The 27,099-nt window shown below is 54.2% G+C and overlaps 1 protein-coding gene across 1 annotated transcript; it reads left to right on the top strand.

The window, feature by feature from the left end:
- The first annotated feature begins 589 nt into the window (after positions 1 to 589).
- FBXO31 (F-box protein 31) lies at positions 590 to 26,575 on the top strand. Its single transcript, XM_021713203.1, has 8 exons — positions 590 to 658; positions 10,665 to 10,741; positions 13,017 to 13,184; positions 13,709 to 13,783; positions 20,917 to 21,026; positions 21,213 to 21,366; positions 22,184 to 22,548; positions 24,564 to 26,575. The coding sequence occupies exons 3-8, from the start codon at positions 13,044 to 13,046 to the stop codon at positions 24,784 to 24,786; spliced, it is 1,068 nt and encodes a 355-aa protein (XP_021568878.1). The 5' UTR covers positions 590 to 658; positions 10,665 to 10,741; positions 13,017 to 13,043; the 3' UTR covers positions 24,787 to 26,575.
- The last annotated feature ends 524 nt before the right edge of the window (positions 26,576 to 27,099 follow it).

Genomic DNA, 27,099 nt, shown 5'->3' with positions numbered 1-27,099 from the left:
AGAGAAGAGGGAGAAGGAGAGACTGACAGCCAGCGTGGCTGTGAGGATGGGGACAGGGAAGGTGTCACTGGCCACTGGCCAAGGGTAGCTGATGCAGAAGGGACGGAGAAGGTCTACCTCCTGCTCCCGGCATCTTACAGGGTCCTTGACTTCTTCCTGGGGCTGAGTGGAACAGTGTGGACAGCACAGTGACAGCAGAAGTCAGCAGGCTTCTGTGGCCTTCTGGACCCTGACAGCATGTGACCTTGTTTCCATGGGAACATGGTGCCATGTCCAGACAACCCAGTTTCTGCCTCATCTTATTCATAAACTAGGGATTATCTGATTTGAGTTTGTGTGGTTAGGCTTCCAGGGCACATCAAAGTAGATGATGCAGATCATTATTTCATTGAGGGTGACATTGAAGTAAGACAGTGTCTTCTTTGGTGAACAAGGATGTCAGCTGGGTATGGAAAAGTTAGTGACGTCTCCACAGTGACAGGCAGATTCACACGTGGGCAGATTCACTCCTGGCCATAGCAGTCTGTCTGTTCGTGTTGCTTTGTCGTTTCTTGATTTTAAACTTCAGCAATGTTTCTTGTTGCAGAGTATGGTGTTTGCGAGAACTTGCGGAAACTGGAGATCACCGGCGTGTCCTGTCGGGACGTCTATGCAAAGCGTGAGTCCATCTGTTTGTTATCATCCATTGTTTACTGTGGACCAAAAGCAGACAGTGCCCATCAACAACAACCAGTAGGAGTAACTTGACCCACAGCTCTGTTCTCAGATGCCACGTCACAGTCGGTCGGCACCTGAATGCTCACTGGTCGTAAGGGTACTGGCGTTGGGCACCCTGTTCTCCTGGGCGTGTCATTAACCTTACCTTCCAGCGCATTGTGGATGTAGGGGTCTCTTGCTGGCACTGAGGCCCTTGAGATCTGAGGGCAGGGGCCGTGCAGGAGATGGCTCTGGTGCCCCTAAGGTCTCTGCTTCCAGGCCTCCAGCCTGGGGGTATGCAGTCAGCCGCTGGTCACTGGGACGTGAACTGTGGCCCTTCCGCCCTGGCCCTCAGTTACAGAGAGGCAGCCCTCACACATCAAACTCTGCCCCCCTTCAGTTTCCCGTGAGCAGGTTGAGCCCCCAGGGGCCCCATTTTCTGTTTCTCCAGTTCCTCTGCTTTCCAGGGTCAACAGTGACACTGAGCGCTCAACATCTCCTTGGCCCCAGACCATTTTCCTGGCTGGCTTGTCTTGTGTGCCAGGAATGGTCCCTTTTCTTGATCTTTGGCCAATGCTCTCGGCTCTTCTGAATGGTCAGATGGTTTCTACGTGTATCTCACACCACACGTTTTCATCTTCTCACTCCTCTTTGGGCTGGTTAGACCATTTGACCTATGTTGGCTCAAAGCGACATGAAGGTGGATTTCTCTCTGAGAGTTGTCAGCACCAAAAGGAACATCCTGGTGGGACACAGGTGTTTGGTCTGCGAGGTTTTAGGGTGCCGTGCAGCACCCAGAGGAATGCGCATGAGGGAGCTCATCTCAGCGGTGGAGGAACTGTCTGGGTGCAGGTGGGCAGGAGGTGTTGTGGCCAAGGGTTGGGTGGGGGTGGGCACGGGAGGGAGGTCCCACAGACAGGACCTTGTGAGATGTTTCACTGCAGATTCTTGACTTCTGCAAATGTCTTTAAAATGTAGAGAATAGTTCATATTATCTGTTACTTATTTTATTTTTTTGAGTCAGTGTCTCACTCTGTTGCTCAGGCTGGAGTGCAGTGGCATGATCACAGCTCACGGCAGCTCAACCTCCTGGGCTCACATAACCCTCTCACCTCAGCCTCCCGAGTAGCTGGGACAAGTGCTACCATGTCCAGCTAATTCTTTGATATTTTGTCGAGACGAGGTCTCGCTATGTTACCTAGGCTGGTCTTGAACTCCTGGGCTCAAACAATTCTCCCACTTTGGCCTCCCAAAGTGCTGGGATTACAGGCGAGAGCCACCATGCCCGGCCATCTGTTATTTAGTACCCCAAAGTGTTTAATCTGCACTGGCCAGAGTGAATTTCAATGTTCATTTTCACAGTGCAGGAACTATTAATATGTTTTTGTGAAGTTGCTTTGAAAGTCATATCCAGGAGAAAATCACTTAGCTTTGACACCAGATAGAAGAAAATCAACCTGAGTTTCTGGCACTGGTGGTAGAGTCGGCCAGCCCAACTGAGCAATGACAAGGCCTGACTTTGAGTTTGCAGGCTGAGAAGCACTGGACAAGGCTCGTGGCTTAATCGGGGCAAGGCTTCCATAGTCCGTCATCCCAGACCCATGGGCCATAAGGCCTACCTCCTGCCTGCCAAGCCCTAGGGACCTGGGCCAGGGCCTGCCGTCGGAAATCTCTGGTGGAGCTCACGGATGCAAAGGACAAGATGCCACAGATGTTCTCCAGCCAGTCAGGCAGCTTTGGCGAGAGCTTGCCTCCAGGGCCCAGGGGCTGCATGTGTGTGAAAGCATTGTGCCGGGTCAGTGAGGAAGAGGGTGTGGAGTTGCGTGAAACTGTGTCCTGAGCCCTTTCCTGCTGTGTCTATTCAGGTATAAACCCTCGCGTGAAGTCGGGACGCTTTATGAAAATTCTCCCTGATTACGAGCACATGGAGTACAGAGACGTGTACACCTGCCGTATGTACCCTGTGGGCTTTTGCTTGGTGGCAGCGGGCTCAGCCGAGACCTGCATGGGGAGGGTCCTCACTTGCGTAGTGCACAGCGGGGGCTCCGAGAGCAGGCTGACCCAGGCTGGGGCTGTCCCTCACCTGGCTGCAGTGCTACTCTGCGGCTTGGCTTTGGTGGGATTCCCGCAATCAGCGGCCCTGTGGCAGCTGTGGGCTGCAGGTCTGGGTGGCATAATGGTGAGGCTGTGTGGACGTGCACATTAATGTGTACCATCTGTTGAGGAAGGTACCACAGCGTGAACAGAGGAACACCTGAGCACTTCTCTATTCTAAGGTGAAGTGCAAGCATCGACATCTGATCACATTTTGATCGCTTATGTGAATTTTAAAGAAATCTCATGCACAGATCCCCACCATAGGCAAGCACACAAAGCAGCAATTAATTCTTTACAACTGAATTCCTCTTCTGAGGCACTCTGGAAATTTCCCTAAGCCAGAGTCCTAGGAGATTAATACAGTCTCCACCTTTTATTAGCTCAGGGTGGTTTAGTGAATTTCAGTTGTCAAGAAAGATACTGAAAATAGCCATTTGCATGAAAGCCCTGCTGGAGTTTCTGGAGGCCACAGCCTCTCCTGCTGGTCCCCAGCCCACGGTGCCCATGGGCCAGTGCTGCCTGTTGGAGTTTTACCCACACCTGAGTCTAATAAATGATCAGTTTCTAACCAAACTCACTGGGGGCAGAAAGAATAAGAGTACTTCATAAAACTTTCCCAGTGCCCTGTCCAACTCGGCATGCAGCTACAGTGTGGTAACTGGGTCCCCTCTTGCGTAAGGGATAGCTCTGGAGTTAGTGCAGGATGCTGGATTTGCTCAGCAGGCTTTGGGATGAGTCTGAGCACTTCACATGACCTCTCACAAAACTCCCCTTGCTTGTATGAACAGGCGTAGAGGTGGACTGTCTGAGTGGGGATGGTGTCAAGGGAGTCAGGAGTCCAAGTGGTCAGGGAGCGAGGGGCTGGCAGGTGTGGGGCGGCAGTGTTTGATGACAGCTGCTGCTCCTTCCTGAGCCTTCTTGGAAGTGGCCTCCCTAGAACATCTTGTCACAGGCCAGTCCTTCCCGCTTGGCAGTCAGTGAGCAAAGCTTCCTTCTCCAGCCCCAGGGGAGAGAGTGGTTGACTTAGCAAGAATCGAGGAGAACATTCGATCCACACTGCCGGACCTGGCCTGGTGGAGGCTTTCCAGTGCCAGTGGACAAGTGCTGAGAGCTCCCTCACATTGCCCTCTGTCCCATGGTGCCGATGGAACGGATGCTGTGGATAGAGCTGGACTAGAATTCTGACCAATCCCAAGGAGGTTTGGGTGACTAGACCCCGGGAGGTCCCCAGACTTGTCCTGGGGGAGCATTCCTTTTGTCCCCAAAGAAGGTGGTGGGAAGCTTCCTCAGCTCATGAGGAAGGACCATGAGTCTGACTCTTTGCCGTGCTTCTGGGGACTGCCTTCTAGAGTTTCTAGACTGCTTAGCTACTGGTGGTGATGTCTCCCAGTTGCCTTTGGCTGGCGACTTTATTATAGGTGTGACTGATGTGCCACAGACCCCTCGAAGGTTTGAGTGTAGTTATAAAGATACAAAGTCACCGTAGAAAACCTGGGAAATACAGAAGAAGTGATGAAAGCACCAGTTGTAAACATTATAGTATCATTCTGTGGACAGATTTAAATGGTGACTGGCCTGTTAGCTCTGTGACCTACGAGAATATCAGGACATGGGGTTCCCATGCATGAAGAAAGAAAGCCAGTTTCAGCCACCTTATCTTGAACCCATGACGTGTCTGTGTTTTTGGTATCCAAGTGTTCTTGGTGTGTTTTAATGGTTTGTTCTCCAGCGTCAGCTAAACCCTTCAGGAAAGTTAGTCGTGACCATGGCTTATGAGTATCTTGGAACCTTGCATGAGTTTGTGTTCCTGTATCCATGTGGGCTATTCCCTGTTCATGTTGATGTCCCTGGACCCTGTGCCGTGGGGCCAGAGAAGACACTGCAGACGCCTACGTGGCAGGGAGTGGCCAACATCCACGAGTGTCAGGCTGTCCTGCCAGGAGTGAGTCCATGTGGTCAAGGCCCAAGGGCCCTGGTGCTGTGGCGGGTTTTGTGACTTTAGAGGGCTGCTCTTGGGGCATCTTTTCTGCTTGCTCTTCCTCTTGGTCTTGTCATTGCCAGGTATTGTGGGTGGCTAGCATCTGGAAGGCTGTGGGAGCCACATGGAGAAACCTGTCGTCCTCAGGACAGGTCTGACATTTCTGCTTGGGTGCAGATTGATGCGTTGTGCATTTGAGCTAAAATAACTTTGTGCAACCCGAGGGCTCTAGACTACTCTAAGCAGGTGCCAGGGATTCAGGGCAATGCTGCCCACCATGGGGTCAGGAGACAGGCCAGATGACTCACAGAGCAGGGTTTGGGGAAGCTGCCCTGCAGAGACCCAGGTGGCCACTTCACAGGTGGGTCAGTGAGGAGAGAAGAGACCCCGGGAAGTGTGACAGCAGAAGGGTCCGATGGAGGTGGCAGAAACCCTAACTGGAGTCACTGGCCAACCCTCCTGTGTCTGCGTGACGCTCCTCCTGGCTTTGTCCTAACTACAACAGCGGCTAGCAAGTGAAGGGGGATACATTTGTTGCATTTATGATTTTCTTGGGTGAGACAGAAATATAGGACCACGTCACTGTCCCAAGCCTCAGATCTGCAGAGACAGGCTTGAGGATTCTGAAATGTTTTCCTGCTGTGCCCGAGCACCAGGCCAGTGTTCCCAGATGTGGTGGACTGTGGCTGTGGGAGTGGCACGTGGAGCACCCTACTGAGGCAGCCTGTGGTGTGCTGAGGAGGGCCATCCCTGCTTGTCGGCTTTGCCTGGTAGGCTGGAGCAGAACTGAGTGTTCCCGTTGAGCTGAGAGGTCCCTTAGCCATTCCTGACTGTTTCTGTTCTGGGGGTGGAGCTTGCCCTAGAGCTGGGTGTGGTTTTATGGACAAAACCATGCTGACCTTGTCCCCGGGTGACCTGGAGACCAGTGGTAGGAAAAGCTCTGAGCTGCCTCATGGGCAGGACAGGTCCTTGGGAAGGGGAAGCCTGCCTCTGGAAGCAGTGCTCTTATCACTGGGGTCACTGTTGCCTTCTGTAGCTAAGGGTCTGGCTCCGTGAGCACAACACGGCACCCAGAGGGTCTAGAACACGGCACGGTGCCTGGAGGGTCTAGAACATGGCATGGTGCCTGAGGAGTCTGGAACATAGTGCCTGCAGGGTCCAGAACAGTCTACTTGACAGCTCAGGTTCCAAGTGTGTGTCTGCCCTGAGCCAGCGGCTTGGTGACTCTCCTGATGGTCCTTGGGAAACGTTGTGGAGAGGAGGGCGCTTCTTGGGTGAGAAACCCTGGGCTGCAGGGAGCTCCCCGGCCAGGGCGCTGTGAGGGCCTCGCCAGGCCAGCTGTGGACCCGGTCCTGACTCAGCCCATGACCGGTTCAGGGCAAGGGTCCCACAAGAACACAGGGAAAGTACTGGAAAACATTCACTTGCCTTCTTGACTGGGAAGCCAGTTTTGCCTGTGAACATGACTGCCCCGAGGTCTGAGACTGGCCCGGAGTGAACATGCTACCTTCTGAGGCAGCTGGGGCTTATCAAGCCATGAGGCTCCTCTGCAGCTCTGGGCACCCTGACCATGAACCCCCACCCTGAACCTGCGGCCATGCAGCTCCAGATCAGGTTTTTATACAATCCAGAGGATCAGCACAAGGATGCCTTGCTCGACCACCTCGTCCTTTGCAGAGCTGGCAGGTCTTTGCTCAGGAGCTGTTGGGTTTTTTCTGCCCTGTTGGTACTCTTTCCTGATCAGCCTTCCTCCCCACCTGCTGGTGTCCTCTCCTGATCAACCTGGCCAAAATGTCCATCAGTGAGTGATGGATCATCAACTGAAAAACATCCAGACAAAGAGTATTAGTCAGTGCTGAAAAAAAAGTGAGCTGTTGGGCTGTGAAAAGACACAGAGGATCTTAAGTGCATGTTAGTAGGTGAAGCAGCTCATGTGTGAAGGCTACACACTGTGTGCTTCCAACCAGAGACGTCCAGGAAAAGGCAACACTGTGGAGACAGTAGAGGGAGCAGGGGTTGCTGGGCTGGAGGGAGGGGTGAGTGGGAAGCACACCGAGAATTCTTGGGGCAGTGACATCCTCTGTGCAATGCCTCATGGTGGGCACGGGTGACCGCGCATCTGTCAAAACCACAGAATGTAACACCAAGAGGAAACCCTGATGTCAGCTGTGGGTGATGACGTGTCATTGTAGTCAGCGACTAACAAACGCACCACTCTGGATGGTGGTGCTGATCATGGGGAGACTTGGGCGGGGGCACTCTGTACCTTCCTCTTAATTTTGCTGTGAATCTAAATCTACTTTAAAACAAGTCTTAAGAAAAAACAAACAAACAACCGACTTATGTTGCTCCATGTTGGGACACTAGGGCACATTTTGCTGTGCGGTATTACAGTGAATGTTGTTCATGGTCCTCTTTTTTCCAGGGCCCACATAAGGAAGGGCCGGGTCCTGTGACCTTAGAGAAACAGGTGGCTGGATGGCATGTTTATAGCACTGGCAAGGCTTTGGGATTCTCAGAGGTCAGGTTCACGCTCATGTGTCTGTAACTCTACTCTCTCTGTCTGGATGGGAGCTGAATTCTCATTTAAACTCTTGGATTCATCTCTTTTGAATGACTATATGAGAGGGGACTGCTACATTGGTGGCGTGGTCTTTGAAGGGTCTTCCATCGCTTAGATTGGGAGACGAGAGGAGGGGAGAAGAGGGCCATGCTGAGTAGTGTTATTTCTTCCAGTGTTTCATTATGAACATACAAGAAAGTTGAGAGACTTGTACAGCAAACCCCCACCTCCACCCCTGGCTTCAGCAATACTCTGCTACATGTCATTGTCACTCCGCAGTCTACTTCCCTCCATCCATATCTCTATTGGATTTTTTTTTGAGTTGGGGGTCTCTGTAGCCCAGACTGGAGTGCAGTGGCATGCTCACAGCTACCATAGCCTTGACCTGCTGGGCTCAGGTGATCCTCCTGCCTCAGCCTCCCGAGTAGCTGGAACCACAGGCGCACACTATCACATACGGCTAATTTTTTGATTTATTGTAGAGACGAGGTCTGGCTAAGTTGCCCAGGCTGGGCTCGAACCCCTAGACTCAGGCAGTCCTCTTGCCTCTACCTTCCAAAGTGCTGGGAGTACAGGTATGAGCCACCGTGCCTGGCCCTACTGATTGTTTTTGGTGCATTCCAGAGTTGCAGGCATATGTCCATTCACCCCTGAGCACTGGAGCCTGCGTTTCACTGAGTTCAGTGTTTGTTTACGGCTCCTGGTCACAATCCCCTCAAGGCATGACCATGAATGACAAGACTGACTTTGCCGTGTCCTGCAAACAGGCTCATGATTGTTCTAACAGGGACACTGTGCACGGGGTGAGCAGCGGTGACCCCACCAGCTGAGACTTGTTCAGGTACCTCCTGAGTGATGTCCAGTGAGCTCTGCAGAGCTGTTGCTGGAGTGAAGTGTCTGCTGCAGAGGCTCTGGATGTTCCCTGTGTCCAGAACAAGGCAGTGACCTCCTCACTGCCTCCCAGCCTTGTGGTCTGCCTGCGTGATCTTCCTGCAGTCTGGTGCAGTCGGTCACTGCAGTGCTCAGAAGTCAGCCTGGCTCCCGTTGCCCACAGAGCCCTCAGATGCTTGCCTGGTAGCCAGCACCTGCTGAGCTAGTGGTGCTCTTAGCGCTGTTTGCCCCCAACCTTTTTTTCAAGTCAGGGTCTCTGTCACCCAGGCTGGAGTGCAGTGGCATGATTACGGCTCACCACAGCCTTGACCTCCTGGTCTCAGGCGATCCTTCTGCCTCAGCCTTCCAAGTAGCTGGGACCACAGGCGTGTGCCACCACGTCAGCTAATTTTTTCATTTATTGTAAGGACAAGGTTTTGCCTAGTTGCCCCGGTTAGTCTCAACCTCTGGGTTCAGGCAATCTTCTCACCTTGGCCTTCCAAAGTGTTGGGATTACAGGCTTGAGCCACCGTGCCCGGCCTTTTTTTTTTTTTTTTTTTAAGTCGGAATCTCTGTCACCCAGACTGGAGTGCAGTGATACACACTCATGGCCACCACAGCCTCCACCTGCTGGGCTTAGGGGATCCTTTCACCTCAGCCTTCCAAGTAGCTGGAACCACAGGCGCATGCCACCATGCCTGGCTAATTTTTTTATTTATTGTGGAGATTTATCATTACCTGACTTCCTGAGCTCTCTCAGTAGCTCTGCTGGACTCAGGGAATCTGTTCCAGCTGTCTCGGCAGCCCTCAGCCCCCTCAGGTGCCTGGGCGTGCTCCTTTGGTCTTACCTGCTGTCTAGGCAGGTGTGGGTGCCCCTCTCCGGGCAGTCCTATGTATGGCGAGACCCAGCAATTTCCATTCCACCGTCGGAGCAATGCAGGGACAACCTGGGCTGCCACCTCTGCCCTTTGGTGGCCATGATGGGGGTGTCTGTGAAGTGTCCTCTGCTGGCTCCTCCTGCCATGTTCTCCCCAGCCCTTCTTCCTGGGACCACCCTCCACATTGGCTCCTGCACCCAACCCATGGCCCTGGCTCTGCTGTTTGGGTGTGTGTCCGTTGAGGAGTCTTCTTTTTTTTTGAGTTGGAGTCTCACTCTGTCACCCAGACTGGAGTGCAGTGGCCGCTCCCGGTCACTGCAGCTTCGACCTTCTGGGCTCCGGCAGTCCTTCTGCCTCAGCCTTCCAAGTAGCTGGAAGTATAGGCACGCACTAACACGCCCAGCTAATTTTTGATTTATTGTAGAGATGAGGTCTCGCCAAGTTGCCCAGGTGGGTCTCGAACCGGCGGGCTCAGGCAATCCACTCACCTCAGCCTCCCAAAGGCGCAGGATTATAGGCTGAGCCACGGAACCTGGCTTGAGGAGTCTTCTTGAATGTCACAGGCCAGTGGCAGCCGTCTGTGAGGCAGTCTCCATACAAGCACTTAGCGGGCTGGGTGGCTTATGACTGCAGATACGATGGGGGAAGCTTCCAGAGATGACTGGGGTCCTGTGACCCCAGTGGAGGCTGATGGAGAGTGGGAAGGCCGGTCAATCAGACATCGGAGGGCCAGGCTGGGAGCTGTGGAAAGAGGCGAAGCTTGGCGCATCGAGGCCATCCTAGAAGGGAGGCATCCTGGGTAGGGGTCAAGGCTGCTTTGAAGGTCAGTGGGAGCTACTCAGGGTGAGATGGTCCAACCTGGCCTGGCCAGTATCTAGCCTGGAGCATAACAGAAGTCGAGTTTTGGCCTCCTGTGAGTCATGACATTTTTTTTTTTTGAGTCAGAGTCTCACTCTGTCACCCAGGCTGGAGTGCAGTGACACAATCATGGCCACCGCAGCTTCTACCTGCTGGGCTCAGGTGATCCTTCGGCCTCAGCCTTCCAAGTAGTTGGAGCCACAGGCGAGCGCTACCATAATCGGCTAATTTTTTGGCTTATTGTAGAGATGAGTCTCGTTATGTTGTCCAGGCTGGTCTCAAACCCCTGGGCTCAGGCAATCCTCTCGTCTCCAAAGTGCTGGGATGACAGGCATGAGCCACCATGCCCGGCCTACCACGATACCTTCCAAGCCTCACTGCTTCATGGCCCACCTCGCAGCGATGCTTATCTCTCGGCACTCAGAAAGGCTCTCTGCACATGCTCCCCATCTTGTTCCTAGAAAGGAGACTTTCCAGCCTTGTTTGATTTTACCCCACTGGTGGGAGGCGCGTTGCTTTCAGGAAGCTCACTCCACCTTGGCTTTGTGCCCGTCTTTTTATTCTTAGAAGGCTCTGGAAACTCGTAGGTGAGGTTTGATGTGCATTTGTGTGAACGACTTTCTTGCACGCCTCTGTGAGCGGAGTCTTCACAGCCCAGCCCCCTCCTGTGGTTCCTGGGTTCACGCCGCACCGTGTCTAACCATAGGCTTCTCTCTCCCTGCAGTGCTGCACCGCTACAGACACGTCCTGGGTCTGTGGCAGCCAGACATCGGGCCATACGGGGGCCTGCTGAATGTGGTGGTAAGTCCGGCCCCGCGGGTCTGTGCAAGAGCAGGGACCCCTTCTCGAAGACTCGGCTAGCCTAGAGTCGTGGCGTTCGAGGAGAGGCCCCAGAGCTTCTCGGGCACTGCTCAGGGCCGCATGAGCAGAGATGCGATTTCAGTTTCACTTTGGCCTCCTCACCCTGCCCGTGGACCTTGTGGTGACAGGGTAAGGTCGGCCTAAGGACACTGAGGCCTGTTACTCTGCCGCAATCAGCAGCTCTAGGCTCGGGCGATTCTGGAGCATCCTCTGGCCGGCTCCCTCCTTCCTGGGTCTGTGCCTGCATGCTTCTACCCACAGGCCCTCTGAGCTACGACATCTGTCTCCTCAGAAGACTGCAGGTCCTACTGTGGACCCCTCTGAGCACTGCAGTCTGCAAAGTGCTAGAAAGTTCCAGGTGGATGTCCAGGGTGATGGCAGAGTCACCTCTGACTCTCCTTTTTTGGGGGGACCACAGTCCTGTGCTGCCTGCTGTCCAGGGTCTGAGAATATTTGTTTCCTGTTTCTCTTGTTTGCAGTGGGAGGGACCACCCACTCCCTGGTACCTATCATGATCAGAAATGGAAGTCTGACCTTTTTTTTCTTCCCTTGAGTCAGGGTCTCACTCTGTCCCCCAGGCTGGAGTGCAGTGGCATGATCATGGCTCACCACAGCCTCAGTCTTCTGGGCTCAGGTGATCCTCCCACCTCAGCCTCTTGAGTACCTGGGACTACACGTGCATACCATCACACCTAGCTAATGTTTTCATTTTTTTTTTTTTTGTAGGGACAAGGCTTTGCTATGTTGCCCGGGCTGGTCTTGAATTTCTGGGTTCAAGCAGTCCTCCCACCTCAGCCTCCTAGATAGTGCGGGGTGACAGGTGTGAGCCACTGTGCCCGGCCCTCCCCTCTTTTTGTGTGCTTGGAGGCCGGGGAGCTGAGCCCAAGGACTGGCTGTATGCATCACTTGGTGACGGCAGGTATGTCTGCTCCTGTTGTGGCCTCGGGCCCGGCACAGACAGTCCCTGGTAGGTTTTTCTGGGTCTGGTGTCCTCAGGCCACCTGGGTGAGTGGTGACTCTGTCTCTGTGTCTTGCTCATTAGTTGGGGTTCTGGGTGAGGGATAAACATTGTGATTTGGTGGAAACATCCATTGGGAAACACATGCGACATTTGTTACATTAAATGCCATGTGGGGCAAGCCTTGCTTTTAGACTGTTTCCCCAGAGACATGCCAGGCCCCTTACAGCGTGGGCAGATTTCTTTTCCTCCTTTTAGTTGGGCAGGGAAATATTTGTTTTTCTTACTGGAAGTGAGTAACACACACACACACACACACACACACACACACACACACACCAACAACAACAGCAAGAAGACGCAGCTTCTGAACACAGGGGATAGAGAAATGAGCCCTGAAGAGCTGAGCCACCTCGCTTTTGCCTGACTCATCGGCCACAGAGGTGATGATGTGCTCTCCCTGTGATTGCTGGGTCCTGGCTCTCCCAGCGGGGGTGACTGTGGGGCCGTCTCTCCCACTGGAGAGAGCGCTGGCAACCTTGCTTTGGTGATCTCCCACTCGACACCCAGATGGCCGGGGAGCTGAGTGCCAGGTGCTCACAATCACCACCCCAGGCTCGAGTTCTCAGCTCATGTCCGGCTCCCGGCCTCTCTCCCGCCCATGCTTCTGTTTTGAAGAACTTTAAGGCAGCTCTCAGGCCATGGCATTTCATTCCTTCCTACTTCAGTGTGGCGTTCTAAGAAATGGGGTGTCTCCTACGTCTCCCCCACATCAAGACCACCCTGACAAAAGCAGCAGTGACTCCTGGGTGTTGCCTGGTGCCTCGCCCCTCTTTCAGCTTCCCAGATCATCTCAGATCTTCTTTGGGACAGTTAGTTGTGCAAATCAGGATGCAGGCAGGGCCTTCGTGCCACCCATGTGCATTCTGTTACCTGCCTCTTCTGTTGAAAGGAGCATGCGTTCTTCTGACAGGCTGGGTGCCTTCTTGGGTATTGCCTTCTGGAATATCCTGTTTGCCTCCTGCTAGTGTCACTGAGTCGGTTCCCTTCCACTGTGGAGCTGAACGTGATGCTAGGGCGCTGCTTTAGATCAGGCCTGTGGAACTGACACGTACCTTGTTGCGGGGTATGTGCTTCCTGTGTGTGTGCCCGGCTGGGATTACCCTGGGACTGCCGTGGAGGTGGCAGGCACACAGGGCCGCTGTGTTCTACCCATGTGAGCCCATGTGTGGACCCGTGCCCATCTCCCGGCTGCAGGTGGACGGCTTGTTCATCATTGGGTGGATGTACCTGCCCCCCCACGACCCTCACGTGGATGACCCGATGAGATTCAAGCCACTGTTCAGGATCCACCTAATGGAGAGGAAGTCTGCCACAGTGGAGTGCATGTATGGCCACAAAGGGCCCCACAACGGCCACATTCAGGTGTGTGAGCATGTGGGCTCCCAGCCAGGCATGTGCAGGCAAGGGGGTGGATCCTTCTGATCCAGTGCCTCCCTAGGGGCCGGCCAGGTTCACTGTGATATTCTGAGCAGCAGTCCTGTGTCGAGCAGATCTCCTGCTGAGCTCCTCAAGACACCCGTGCCACAGCCCACTGTGGGGTCTGTGTTCCTCTGGTCCCTTTTCTCCTGTTGCGGGACCATCAGCTTGGGATGAAATGCTCTGCTCTGAATGGGCCCATGGAGCAGTGTGTTCTGCACACGCGTGAGACATAGCCCCTCTGCGGCTCTGAGTCCTGCTGGAAAAAACGCACACATCCCCCCTCCTGGATGCCCGCCATACCCCGCATTCAGGGTGACTCTGCACTCCCTCTGGATGGTCCCACGTCAGTAGCATCTTGGGTGTCTGGAGATGGGTTTGGTGGAGGTGAGGGTTGGCCAGCCTGGTGGATGTGGCGACTGACTCAGTGTCCCTCGCTGCCCTTCTTCCTTCCATTGTGAATGCTGAAGATTGTGAAGAAGGATGAGTTCTCCACCAAGTGCAACCAGACGGACCACCACAGGATGTCTGGCGGGAGGCAGGAGGTGAGTCCAAGCTGCGGGAGGCAGGGCCTGGTCACGCGCTGTCATGCCCACCTGGCCCTCCCATGGGCAAAGTGCAGACACAGGAGGCGGGAGGGTTTGGAGGCACCAACGGACGCCCTGCAGCCTGGCTGCTTCGTGTGGGCTGGCCTGTTGTGGTCAGTGTGGGATTGCCCCTGGTGCCCTAATGAGAGTGGTGTCCTGTGCGTGGTGCCTGAGTGGTGTCATCCCACCCCTTGGGCACAAGCCACGTGGAGGTTGCGGTTTCCCTAGTGAGCGCCCTTTCCCCTGATGGGTACGTGCATGACCAAGGGCTGCAGGAGCTGCTTCTGGCATGAGATGCAAGGGAGACCTGAGGGCTGTGTTCAGAGCCCTGTCTCCTTCCTCGAAGACCCTGTGGTTGAGGTTCTGGGATGGTGGCAGTGTGGCATGTGTGTCAGGGGTCCTGTTGTTTGCATGAGTGATGTCATACTACCCTTGAGTTCTCTGAAGATCTAAGCCATATTGTCCTTTCAAAATGCCTTTTTTTTTTTTTGAGTCAGAGTCTCATCATGTCCCCCAGCCTGGAGTGCAGTGGCACGCTCATGGCCACTGCAGCTTGGACCTGCTGGGCGTAGGTGATTCTTCTACTTCAGCCTTCTAAGTAACTGGAAGTACAGGCATGTGCCACCACACCCAGCTGATTTTTTAATTTATTGTAGAGATGAAATCTCATCATGTTGCCCAGGCTGATCTTGAACCTATGAGCTCAGGTAATCCTCTCGCCTCTGCCCCTCAAGTGCTGGGATTACGGGCGTGAGCCACCATACCCAGCTTCAAAATATCTTTAGGAAGAACTTGAACTTGTAAAGCATAGGATGCTCATTGCAGTCGGTGCTTATTTGTTGGGTGCACACTTCTTAGCCAGTTACTGAGTTTCTGGTAGTTTTCTGTGTTAGCCAGAGACCTGCAGGTAGAGGAAAGATGGACAGAATGGATGAGTTTCTCGGGACCCTTTGAAGGCGGGGGAGGCCTGTTTCTTAAATGAACAGCATGTGAAGATGATGAAGAATGGGAATGCCTTTTCATTTGTAACACCGTCAGTTTACATTTGAAGTCCAGTCATATACACGACATGTATGCAATGGCTGCAGCTCACATTTAAATGAGAATGTCAGCGTATCTTCTAAGAATAGAAATTCCTCAGCTGTTGAGATTTAAAAAAAGAAAGCCACATATTATGTTTCTGGTAACATATACTTTGGGACAGAAAAAGTTTCTGTGAGTGAGCTTCTATGTGTGAGCTCATTGATTTTGAAGTGGAATAGTATTTTTTCTGATTATAAATGTAATAATAGGCCAGGTGTGGTGGCCCGGGCCTTAGTGCCAGCTACTTGGGAGGCTGAGGTGGGAGGAGCGCTTGAGCCCAGGAGGTCAAGGCTGAAGTGAACTATGATTGCACCACTGCACCCCAGCCTGAGTGACAGAGCTAGAACCTCTCAGTTAAACAAACAAATAAACAAATAGCACGTGCTTTTTGTAGAAATGAGAAAAACATCCAAGTGTTGTGGTGAGAGTCATTGCCCTGTTGGAATGTTGACATTGGGGTTATTAATTTATATTTCTTTTTTTCTGAACGAGGCTGAGGACAGTGTCTCTGGTCAGGAGCTCTGTGGCCTCTTCCATGAGGTGTCTGGGAGTAGCTGGTGCCTGGGAAGAGCTCTGCTTCTGTCTGGTGTTGGTGTGTTTCCAGCGAGTTTGTAGAAGCTCTTTATCCGGAAAATGAGCCCTTTCCGGATAGGAGTGGCCAGGTTTTTTCCTCGTTCTTTTTTTTGTCTTTTGATTTGCCTTATGGTGTTTTCATCTATGGGATTTTTTTAAATTTTTAATCATTATATAAGCAGGTGTATTTCTTTTATTTTTTGAATTGGAGTCTCACTCTGTCACCCAGGCTGGAGCGCAGTGGCACACTCACAGTCACTGCAGCCTTGACCTGCTGGGCTCAGGCAATCCTTCTGCCTCAGCCTTTCAAGTAGCTGGAACCGCAGATGCGTACCACCACATCTGGCCAATTTTTTGATTTATTGTAGTGATGAGGTCTCACCATGTTGCCCAGGCTATTCTCAAACCCATGGGCTCAGGCAGTCCTCTCATCTTGGCCTCTCAAAGTGCTGGGATTATGGGTGTGAGCCACCAAGCCCGGCCTTCCTTTTTTTTTTTGAGTTGGAGTCTCTGTCATCCAGACTGGAGTGCAGTGGCTGCTCCCGGCCACTGCAGCCTCGACTTGCTGGGCTCCAGTGATCCTTCTGTCTCAGCCTTTCAAGTAGCCAGAACTACAGGTGTGCGCCATGCCCGGCTAATTTTTTTGATTTATTGTAGAGATGAGGTCTCATCAAGTTGGCCAGGTGGATCTCAAACCTGCGGGCTCAGGCAATTCACTCACCTCAGCCTCCCAAAGCGCGGGATTACAGGCTGAGCCACCGAGCCTAGCCGGCCTTCCTTTTTTTTTTGAGTTGGGGTCTCACTTTGTCGCTCGGGCTGGAGTGCAGTGGCACGCTGTTCACAGCCATTGCAGCCTCAACCTGCTGGGCTCAGGCGATCCTTCTGCCTCCACCTTCCAAGTAGCTAGAAGTGCGGTTGTCTGCCTCCACGCCCAGCTAATTTTTTAAAAAATTTATTGTAGAGATGAGGTTTCACCAAGAGGCCTGGGCTGGTCTCGAACTCTGGGCTCAGGCCATAGTCTCGCCTCAGCCTCCCAGAGTGATAGGATTACAGATATGAGACACTCTGGTCCTGGTCTCTCTTTCCTTAAAGCCTCTTAGCTTAGCATTGTCTTAAACCCCTCCCCTATCCAGTGCCATGTTTGTAGGTGGACTCATGCTTTTCTTTTCTCCCATTTATGCCTCCGGGTTTTTGGATTTATTCTTGTGAAACATAAGGTTAGCCATGACTTTGCTGTAGTGTGGTCCTCTCAGTTGCCTCCAGGCCGGATGTTGAATAATCTACATTTTTCTCTATGAATTTGAGAAACGCCTTTGTCCTAGATGGCCAGGTATTTGGTTTGTTTCTGGACTTGATATTCTGATCCACAATGTCTGTCTATACGTGGCTTCCACACTGCTCTGATGATCGTGGCTTTATCACTGTGTTTCATCCTGCAGGACCGGGCTGCCTCTGTCTTTCTATTTCTGTTTTCCGGGCTCATCCTGCTTGTCCGTTTCCTGGTGAACTCTAGAATTAGCTGTTTCCCAGAAATACCCTCTTGGTGACTCTTCTTTTGATTGGGATCACATGACGCTTAGAGGCCAGTGTGTGGAGAGCCGAGGCTGTGTGATGTTGAGATCCTCCGACCGGCGTGCTGTCTGCCTCTGCTTGGTCATGCACATTCCATATTTCTCAGTGGGGCATTACTGTTTCCTTCAGGTAGATCTGTACATTTGTCATTAAGCTTTTTTTTGTTGTTGTTGTCAGGATCTCACTCTGTCACCCAGGCTGGAGTGCAGTGGCACAATCATGGCCACTGTAGCCTTGACCTCCTGGGCTCAGGCGATCCTTCCACCTTAGCCTCCCAAGTAGCTACCACCATACCACCAATGTTTTGAAGTAATGGAGTCTCTGTGTTGCCTAGACTGGTTTCAAATTCCTGGACTCAAGCAGTCCTCTCACCTGGGCCTCCCAAAGTACTGGGATTAGAGGCATGCCACCACACCCGGCCCCTCTTTTTACTTTCTAGCTAAATCTTTTGGACCAGAGAGCAGCTTGAGTTACTAGGTGAGCTGTGTCCCAGGAAGAGGGTGTGTCAGGAGGTGTGCACTTGGTGACACATCCTGATAGTTTGAAAAAGTGAGATGAGAGCCCAGGTATGGACTCACACCTGTAATCACAGCACTTTGGGAGGTAGAGGTGAGAGGATTCCCTGAGCCCACAGGTTTGAAACCAGCCTGAGCAACATGGTGAGATGTTATCTCTACAATAAATCAAAAAATTAGCTGGGTGTGGTGGCACACTCCTGTCATTCCAGCTACTTGGAAGGCTGAGGCGGAGGGATCACCTGAACCCAATAGGTTGAGGCTGCGGTGGCTGTGAGCAGCATGCCACTGCACTCTAGCCTGGACGACAGAGTGAGACTCTGACTCAAAAAAGAAAAGAAAAGAAAAATAAAATAAAAGTAAGGTGAGGCTGGGCATGGTGGCTCAAGTCTGTAATCCCAGCACTTTGGGAGGCTGAGGTGAGAAGATTGCTTGAGCCCACGGGTTGAAGACCAGCCTGGGCAAGTTGGAGAGACCTTGTCTCTACAATAAATCAAAAAATTAGCTGGACATGGTGGTGAGCACCTGTAGTTCCAGGTACTTGGAAGGCTGAGGCAGAAGGATTGCCTGAGCCCAGCAGGTTGAGGCTGTGGTGGCCGTGAGCATGCCACTGCACTCTAGCCTGGGCAACAGAATGAGACTGACTCAGAAAAAAGAAAGAAAAGAAAAGAAAAGTGAGATGAGAGGTTGAGCACAGGGACCTCATCTCTACAGTAAATCTGATGGAGGAGAGTCTGATTCTAAACTCCAGGCAGAGTGTTCCCGTGGGAGCAGAGGAGCCTGGCCGCCTGGAATGTTGGAGGGACGAGCTATAGACACAGGACACTCTTCCTTGGGGAGAAGCGGGCCTCTTCACAGCCCACCTGGCAGAGAAGTCTCTTCTGAGTTTGGAATACCCCGCCTGGGGGCAGTGCTAATGCCCTCTAGCACCGGCTTATGTACCTAGAGCCCCCGTAACTTCCTCTTGGGAGCTATGGGTTTCTGCCCAAGGCCAGCCCTGTTAGGGTCACTTGTGGGTAAGCAGCGCTGGTGGGGGTCTGCTGCTTTCCTGACTCCTTGTCCTATGCTGCCTGATGGGTATGATGATACCACGGGGTTGTGGGTCCCTGTGTCTTAGAGTCTGAGAAACCGGGACCCTTGGCCCCTCTATTTCTGTTTTCCAGACTCATCCTGCTTGCCTGTTTCCCAGTGAGCTCTAGAATTAGCTGTTTCCCAGGTCCCTAGCAACCAGCTCTCTGGTGCAGACACTGCCTGGATTTTTCTAAATGGGTGACAGGCTGGGCCACTATCTCCTATGTAGGCCCCTCCCCAGGCTGAGGCTTTTGGAAACCTGGGACCTGTGGAAGGAGCAGACATGGGAGAGAGGAGGCAGGATGGGCCATGCCACCACATCCCTGAACGCTGCCATCTTCCTGAGTGCCACCATGTCCCAGAGTGCTGCCACGTCCTCGAGCACCACCACTTCCCTGAGTGCTGCCATGTCCCTAAGCAGCTGCCTGAGTGGCCACCACATCCGCAAGTGCCGCCACATCCCCAAGTGCCACCATGTCCCTGGATGCTGCCACATCCTAAGCAGCTGTCATGTCTCCAAGCAGCCACCACATCCTGAGCGCCACCATGACCCCAAGCACTGCCACGTCACAAGCGGCCAACAGGCACCTTTGCTGCTCTCAGTCCTGGGGCTGCTGTGGACATGGAGGTGACGGCTTGTTAGACAGCAAGGCCTGGGGAAATTGTAGGTTCGTTGTCTTCTTGGTCCAGGCCCCGTGTTGTTATTTTTTCTTGCACTCATGTCTTGCCCTTGCAAGACAGTTTCATCACAGACACTTCAGAGATCCCTGTTCTGAGTCAATAGACCTGGAGACTTTGAGCTTTCCAGGCAAAGTAAATCAGGTTATGACCACACACAAGTCACCTTGGTGATGGTGCTTAGTTGGAGTCTAGTTACTCACTGTGGAGACGTGGAAGTCCTTGTTCATGACAGTCAGTTACTTTTGTTTCTCTCTGCTGTTTAGCTGTTTCATTGGTTAGAGCCTTTCCTCCCAAGGTCAGCCACTTGGATGGAAGGTTTTATTTTTGACAAAGTCTAATTTGTCAGTTTTTTCCTTTTATAGTTATTTTCTGGGTCCTAAAAGTTTGTCTGCCCCCAGTTTGCAAAGAGAGTATGTCTTTTTTAAGATAGAAGTTTCTTCGTTCATTTAACATTAGGGTTTACTTTTCTTTTTTTTTTTCTTTTTGAGCCAGGGTCTCACTCTGTTGCCCAGGCTGGAGTGCAGTGGCACGATCACGGCTCACTGCAACCTCAATCTCCTGGGCTCAGCTGATCCCCTCGAGCCAGCCTTCTGAGTAGCTGGGACTATAGGTGTATACTACTACACTGGCTAATTTTTTGATATTTTGTAGAGATGAGGTGTCGCTGTGTTGGCCAAGCTGGTCCTAAACTCCTGCGCTCAAGCTGTCCTCCTATCTTGGCCTCCCAAAGTGCTGGGAGTACAGGTGTGAGCCACCTTGCCCAGCCTAGCGTTTGCATTTATGTTTAGGTCTGTGACCTGTCTTGAATTGCTATTACTACTACTACTACTATTATTATTTTTATTCTTTTTAGGGATAGGACCTTGCTCTGTCACCCAGGCTGGATGCAGTGGTGCTATCATAGCTCATATTAAAGCAATTGAGAGATTGTAGCTTTCTATTTTTTGGTAAATCGCTTTTGCTTCAGGTTGTAGAGCTGATTCTAGATAATCATTACAAACACTATACTGAGTTAGGAACTTGGAAGTTTGGATCAGTTATGTTACTCGTGGGGAATCAAACTGTTTGGTACTTAGGATCCTTGGCATTGTCTGGCTACAGACTCACACTAGTTGTTGAGCCTTGGGGGAGGTGTTGACAGGAACCCCTCTTACAAACATGTTTGCTGAACAAACTGCTTGGTGGCCAGGTGTCCCTCGTGCTCACTCTCCCAGGAGCCCTAGAGGCAGGTTAGGGGCTGTGCAGTGTAAAGCCAGCCAGTGTAGACGCTGCTCCTGTCCCACTGGTGGGCATGGAAGTGGGGCCTACTGGGGTGGTAACCTGGGACGGTGGTCATGCGCTGTGGTCCCAGTCTCGCCCGAGGTGCCCCGCAGCCCGGTGGCTTCCTGCCAGGAGGTGGTCCCTGCTCCAGGGAAGTGAGGGCCTGGGGCGGGGCAGATGGCCTCTCACCAGCATGTGGTCCTCCTGCCCCACCCGGAGGCTTCTGGCAGGGGCACCTACCTGGCACAGAAGGGCGTGCCATGTCTCCCAGCAGCATGGTCAGAGCCTCCTCATGTCGTCCTGTGGGCGACCCTCATGGCTGTGTTGTTTTGGAAGGAGTTCCGCACATGGCTGAGGGAGGAGTGGGGGCGCACGCTGGAGGACATCTTCCACGAACACATGCAGGAGCTCATCCTCATGAAGTTCATCTACACCAGCCAGTACGAGTGAGTGGCCGCGGCATCCTCTGCCGGCGTGTGTGTGGGCGTGGCCCCTCCCCGCTTCTCCTGGCGGGTGTTTGGGCACAGTCCTTCTCTCCTCACTCCCTGCGGGTGCGGTGGACCCCGGCCCAGCCCAAGCCGAGCTGCCCAGGAGGCCTCTGTGCTGACCACTCTGCCCCCCGCCCCCCGCAGCAACTGCCTGACCTACCGCCGCATCTACCTGCCACCCCACCACCCCGACGACCTCATCAAGCCAGGCCTCTTCAAGGGTACCTATGGCAGCCACGGCCTGGAGATCGTTATGCTCAGCTTCCACGGCCAGCGGGCCAGGGGCACCAAGATCACGGTGAGCGCTGTGGCGCCCCCCACAGCCGCCCTGGTGGGGTGGGCTGGGTTCCCTGGGGACGCAGGCCTACAAGGAGCTCTGCCCCCGAACTCCCCAAGCGGGGCTTCGGTCTGCAGCCCCAGCTCCCCAGGACCTTGGGAATGCAGATTCTCGGGCCCCACCCAGCCCTGCTGCACCAGAACCTGCATTTTCACAAGACTCACAGGGAGCTTGAGTGCATCTGAGGCAGCTTTTCCACACCTTGGCCACTCCTGGAAGCCCCTGGGTAGTTTAGGGGATGCAGATGGCAGCCCCCCTCCCCAAGGCTCAGATTTAACTGGGGGTGACCTGGGAAAGGGCTCTCTGCCGTGCCCAGCAGTGAAGCCCCTCCTGTATTCTGAATGTGCTGCCACTGACGGGTGCTCACGCCCAGCACTCGGCCTCACATGGTTATTGGGATGGGCTCTGCAGATGGCACTGAAGTGTCCAGAGGGAACAGGGCCTTGTCTGGTACAGTGGGGCCCTCTCCACCCCCTTCCCTGCGTCTGGCGCCCTGACCCCTTGAGGAGTTCAGGGCTACAGACTCTTCCTGGTTGAGCTCGCAGCTGAGCTTCCAGGAGACAGAGGCGGGCTGCCCTGGCGCCTGGTCACCACTGCCGCCCCTTTGTCAGTGTGGCCACATGGGCTGCCTGTGCTGGGTGCCACTTTGAGGGCTTCCGAGACCCCACCCTGCATAAGGGGCTGCCCCTCTCTCATGGGACACCGACTGAGCTCATCCAGGCCCAGGCCAGGTGGCAAGTGCCCAGTTGTGCAACCACTAACCCCAGCCACTCCACAGGGTGACCCCAACATCCCCGCCGGGCAGCAGACGGTGGAGGTCGACCTGCGGCACCGCATCCAGCTGCCCGACGTTGAGAACCTGCGCAACCTCAACGAGCTCTCGCGAATCGTCCTGGAGGCCCGCGAGCGCCTGCGCCAGGAGAAGCAGGACGGCGGGCAGGAAGCGGGTGAGGACCACAGCCGGCCAGGGCCTGTCCAGCCCGGCAGGGGGCCAGAAGAGGTGCCTGCCGTGGACTGCCCGGAGCCTGGGGGCGGAGCCGCCGCAGCTGAGCAGTCTGCCCAGGGCGGGGAGGGGCAGCCATTTGTGTTGCCTGTTGGAGTGAGCTCCAGGAATGAGGACTATCCGCGCACCTGCAGGATGTGGTAAGGGCGAGGCAGGCGGTGGGGCAGAGGTGGGCTTCAGCAGGGGCTCCAACCCCTTCCCAGATGGTAGAGTAGGTCTGGGCTTTTGTGGAGTAGGACCTCCGGCCCCTTGGGCTGGCGGCAGCTGAGTGAGATGCTGCACGGCTGGATCTCGGCACAGAGGCTCCCGTCCTCCCACCATTTGAGAGGACCTTGCCTGGGGCTGTCAGAGCCACCAGGGCACAAGTCTCTCCCCAGTGCCTCACACTGTCCCGACAAGGCAGTTCCATCACCCATATCCTAGCAGCTCATTTATAGTCGAGAGAGGGAAGGTGAGCTGTCCAGCGGCTCTGAAGGCCAAAAATGCAGAACGAAGGTATCTCCCCAGAGAATGCTCTGGGTTGGTGGTCTGCCTGAGTATCTTCCCAGGTGCCACCTCTGCCATCTCCCAGGGCTGCATTTGGATGTGGCCCTACCTTCCTGTGGATTCTCTCACCTCCTTCCTGCTATATTTTGGCTGCCTCTGCTGGCCAGGCAAGTGCCTGGGTGGCCAGTGAAGTGGACGCTGCTAAGACCATGTGTGGGAGGGGCTGGCACTGCTGCTGTCCCAGATGGGTGCTCATCGGGACAGGGCCTGCCTGGGCTGCCTACTTCCAGTGTTGTGTGGCCACCCTCTGCCCTCTCTGCCCTCTCAGGCCATCCATCAGGTCCTTCCTAGGTGGAAGCTGGAGGAGGCCCCTCCCTCCTCCCCACCCCCTAGGACCGTTTAAATGTAAATGAACCAGCTTTAAGTAAAATGACAAATGCAGCTCCTCAGTCCCACTGGCCACATTTCAAGTGCTGAACAGCACACGTGGCTGGTGGGCAGTGTAACCTAGAATGTTCCATCATCCAGAAAATTCTGGGTGGTTGCACTGGGACCATGCAGAAGGTCAGTTACAGCCAGGTTTTCTGGCTGTCATCCCTACCTGTCAGTTGCATAGAATTCTCTTTTTCTCCAGGTGATGACCGTGCTGAATAGCTGTTAAAAAAAAAAAAAAAAAAACTTTGTTACCCTAAAACACCTGACAGCCCCCAGTAGCTCATGGCTGGCTCAGAACCAGTTTGCAGCCCACAGTGCATGCTGTGGCCACTGGCCGGGAGCTCTGGTCCAGTCCCTGTCCCAGCTGAACTGCAGGATGGGCCTCCACCCTGTGTTGAATGCCAGGGCCCTTCTGGCTAGTTCCATGTCTGTAGGGCCTGGCCTGGCCCCTGTGCGGGAAGTAACTGTTGTCTGTTTCCTGACTGTGGCCATTGTTTGCCTGCCTATGAGCGAGAGGACTCCCCTGCCCTACCCTGCCCCCAGACACCCTCTGAGGCACAAGTCCCATCTGCAGGCTGTTCCCCTCTGGCCCAGCGAGGCCTCTGTGTGGCGGGCGGGGCTTCCCGGACACCATCCCTGCAGTGGAGATTCCAGGCAGCCCCTGATGTCCCGCCCTCTGTTGGAAGTGCATCGTTCTCTGCAAGAAGGAAGACTTAGTCTGAGTGGATCTCAAAGCTGTGAGGGGGTGTTGGTGCGGTTTGCTGTCTGAGCTCCCGTCCACGGCAGGCTAGGCCTCTGTTTTATCTGAATTGTTCGTGGGGTGGTGGTAACCATCCCAGAAAGTAGAGTTTGTCATGTTGGGCCTGCTTTCTGGCGGCGTATGCTTGGGATCAGAACACTCAGGCCCGCCAAGACCTCTGTTTCAGCTCAGTGAGTTGGCTGAGCACACTGTCAGTGGGCGAGTCCTCGTCACAGGTGCTGTGAGGCAGGACATATCTCCTCAGTGGCCCAGAGCCCCAGCTTCCATATTCAAGGCTTTGCCTGTCCTCAGGAAGGCTTGGCCCATCATCCCAGTGGGCCACCAGCCAGCCACTTCTCAGCTAGTGGCTGGTGAATAGTAGACATGGCATGAAGGGGCTTTGAGAACACCCGGCGTGGCGCATGGTTGACTTGGCCACGCTCATGCCTTTGTGGCCCTCTTCCTCTGTTCACGCCCTCCCCCTTGTCTCTGCAGTTTCTATGGCACAGGCCTCATTGCTGGCCATGGCTTCACCAGCCCTGAGCGTACCCCCGGGGTCTTCATCCTCTTCGATGAGGACCGCTTCGGGTTTATCTGGCTGGAGCTGAAGTCCTTCAGCCTGTACAGCCGGGTCCAGGCCACCTTCCGGAACGCGGATGCGCCATCCCCACAGGCCTTTGATGAGATGCTCAAGAACATCCAGTCCCTCACCTCCTGACCACCGCGCCTCGCTGCCCGTCCTGGCGGCTCTGCCCTGCGATCTGTGAATAGAAGCAGCATGCACTTTCGAAGTACAGCCTTTGTACCAGAACGCACACCTTGTCAGGGCTCCTGCCCAGCTACCCCAGCACTTTACACAGGAGCGTGACATACTTGCATATGTGTACTGCGACAGAAGAAGCAGAGCATGTCTTACCAAAACAATAATCATAAAGAAGGAAAGAACCAGAATAAAACTGAAGTCGGGGGCGGCTGCAGGGGCATGGAGGAATTGAAGTGGCTCATCGCACGCGTCCTTGTCTGGCTGGCGGTTTTCTAGTCGGCAAGACCCTGCCCCAGTAACCTTCCCTGTGAGCAGGCAGAGCAGGTTGTGTGAATGGATCTGCTCCTGTCCCCGGGGTGTAGCTGAGCAGATGTGGCCTCTGTGGGGGTGGTCAGAGGAGGCCACTGACTAGCGTTGGCAGGGGTGACGACGGGAACAGTGAGGAGATGGAGCCCAGAAGGTGGTGGGATATCAGTGTGGGGCCAGGACCCTGGATTGAATCCCCGTTTCTCTACTGACTCACCTGAATTTTGGATAAAAGCATTTCACCACTGACCTCAGTTTCCCAATCACTGAAATGGGGTTAGCGATACAGGTCACTAGGAAATGTCACTGCATATCTCTGGCAGCCTGTCACCTTTCCCAGTCACTCTCCAGCTGGGGACCCAATGCCACCATTCCAGCCACCTGATGCTCCCAGCGCCAGGTTCAGGCAGGGCACTGTTTATTTCACACCTTCCCCCCGCACATGCCTGGCGTCAGACCCTCAACTGCCAGTCACTTGTTCCAGGACACGAGTCTCCTGGCCGCATATCTGAAGCAGTCTCTGGGTTTATCTCCTGTGGGTGGCTCACACAGGTGCCGTTCTAGGAAATGTGAAAGTGCCAGGGGCAGAGAAGCCACACCTGCACCTGTGCACCATGAACCTCTGGGCAGCCTCCTGCATGGAGACCCGAGTGCCGACGCCCCCACCTGCATATGCCCTGCGCTGTGTTCATATGCACACTGGAGACCCCATCATCTAAGCCAAGGTCGGGTCTACTGAAGGTCAGAGTCCACGGTGCAGGGACCGCTCTTCTCCAGCCTGCAGCCGGCGCCATCCCAGACACAGCTTGCCGGTGAGGGACCCCAGGAGGTGCCTTTGTCTGGAGACCAAGCTGAGGATGTCCCGGGAAACATTTTCCTAATTGATTTCTCGCTGACTGGCCTTTAAGAAACTAAGAATCCCGCTGCCTTGGCTTTAGTACCTTGGGTGCTTCTCCGTGCTGCCCAGGATCTGTGGCCGCCCGGGAGGTTCTCTGAGACTCGGAATGAGGTAGGTGTACAGGGTGCCTTCCAGGCAGATCCCCTGTGAGCTGCGCTGAGGACCCCCAAGACTCGCCCGGCCTGATTCTTCCACGGAACGCACAGGGCCACAAGGGGCGTGGTCCAGTCTCAGCGCCAGGTGCAGGATTCTCCTGAGAGCTGTGTTCTCCCTGCCCTCGCTAGCTGTGACGGTTTTTCTGTCATCCCAGGCGAGGCAGCTGAGTGATGGCAACTGCGGCACACAGCCTCAACTGTGGGTGCGTGGGCTGGCGCCTTGCAGCCTTACTGTTGTTTAAGTGAAATCAACAACATGCATTTTTTACCAAGAGCCTGAGACTCGTTCTGAAACCTGGTCTCATGGGAGGCCTTCCCTGGGCTGTCACGAGCACAGTGATGGAAGATGAGTACTTCTGATTAAAAACTCTCAAATCCAAGTGTATAACCTGCTTCTAGTGTTTGGGTCTAGTAATGGTCTCCATCATTAATGGCTGACATCACTGTGGGCTGTTGGTCAGTTCCCATGGCCCCTTGCTCTGCGGGGGTGGGGAGGGCTGAGGAGTCTGTCCAGCGGTTGGTGGCCTGCAGTGATGCCATGCAGCCAGAAGGCAAGGCCTCAGCACCTGCACAGCCAGCCCCTCCCGGCTGCGAGGACATGCAAGTTGTTCAGAGAACAGGTCACATTTTTGCACTCTGCTGAGCCCCTAGTCTGTTCCTGGCTCCTACTCAGTAGGGATGGGCCAGGCCTGGACACAGCAAACACTAGCGCTTCTTCCGTGGCAATGCTCCTCGGTCCATCAGGGACATCCTCCCGCAGGGAGGATCTGGAAAGGCTGACGGCATTGCCAGAGGCCAGAGGTTACCAAGATTTCCCTAAAACAGGTTCCAAGGAGGAGCCTGAGTGATTGGGCTTAGGGACTGCCCAGCCCGTGTGGTGTGTGGCAGGGGAAGATGGAAGGTGGGCCC

Source organism: Carlito syrichta, unplaced genomic scaffold, assembly GCF_000164805.1.
Source record: "Carlito syrichta isolate Samal-C Ts95f unplaced genomic scaffold, Tarsius_syrichta-2.0.1 Scaffold304337, whole genome shotgun sequence".
Classification (NCBI taxonomy): Eukaryota; Metazoa; Chordata; class Mammalia; order Primates; family Tarsiidae; genus Carlito; species Carlito syrichta.
Note: the sequence above shows the minus strand (reverse complement) of the source record. Positions and strands in the feature narration are given on the sequence as shown.

Coding starts and splice junctions, on each gene's coding strand:
- FBXO31 (XM_021713203.1), top strand. CDS start 13,044: ATGTACCTGCCCCCCCACGACCCTCACGTGGATGACCCGATGAGATTC. Junction 21,367..22,183: donor CCAGGGGCACCAAGATCACG/GTGAGCGCTGTG, acceptor GCCACTCCACAG/GGTGACCCCAACATCCCCGC. Junction 22,549..24,563: donor CCGCGCACCTGCAGGATGTG/GTAAGGGCGAGG, acceptor TTGTCTCTGCAG/TTTCTATGGCACAGGCCTCA.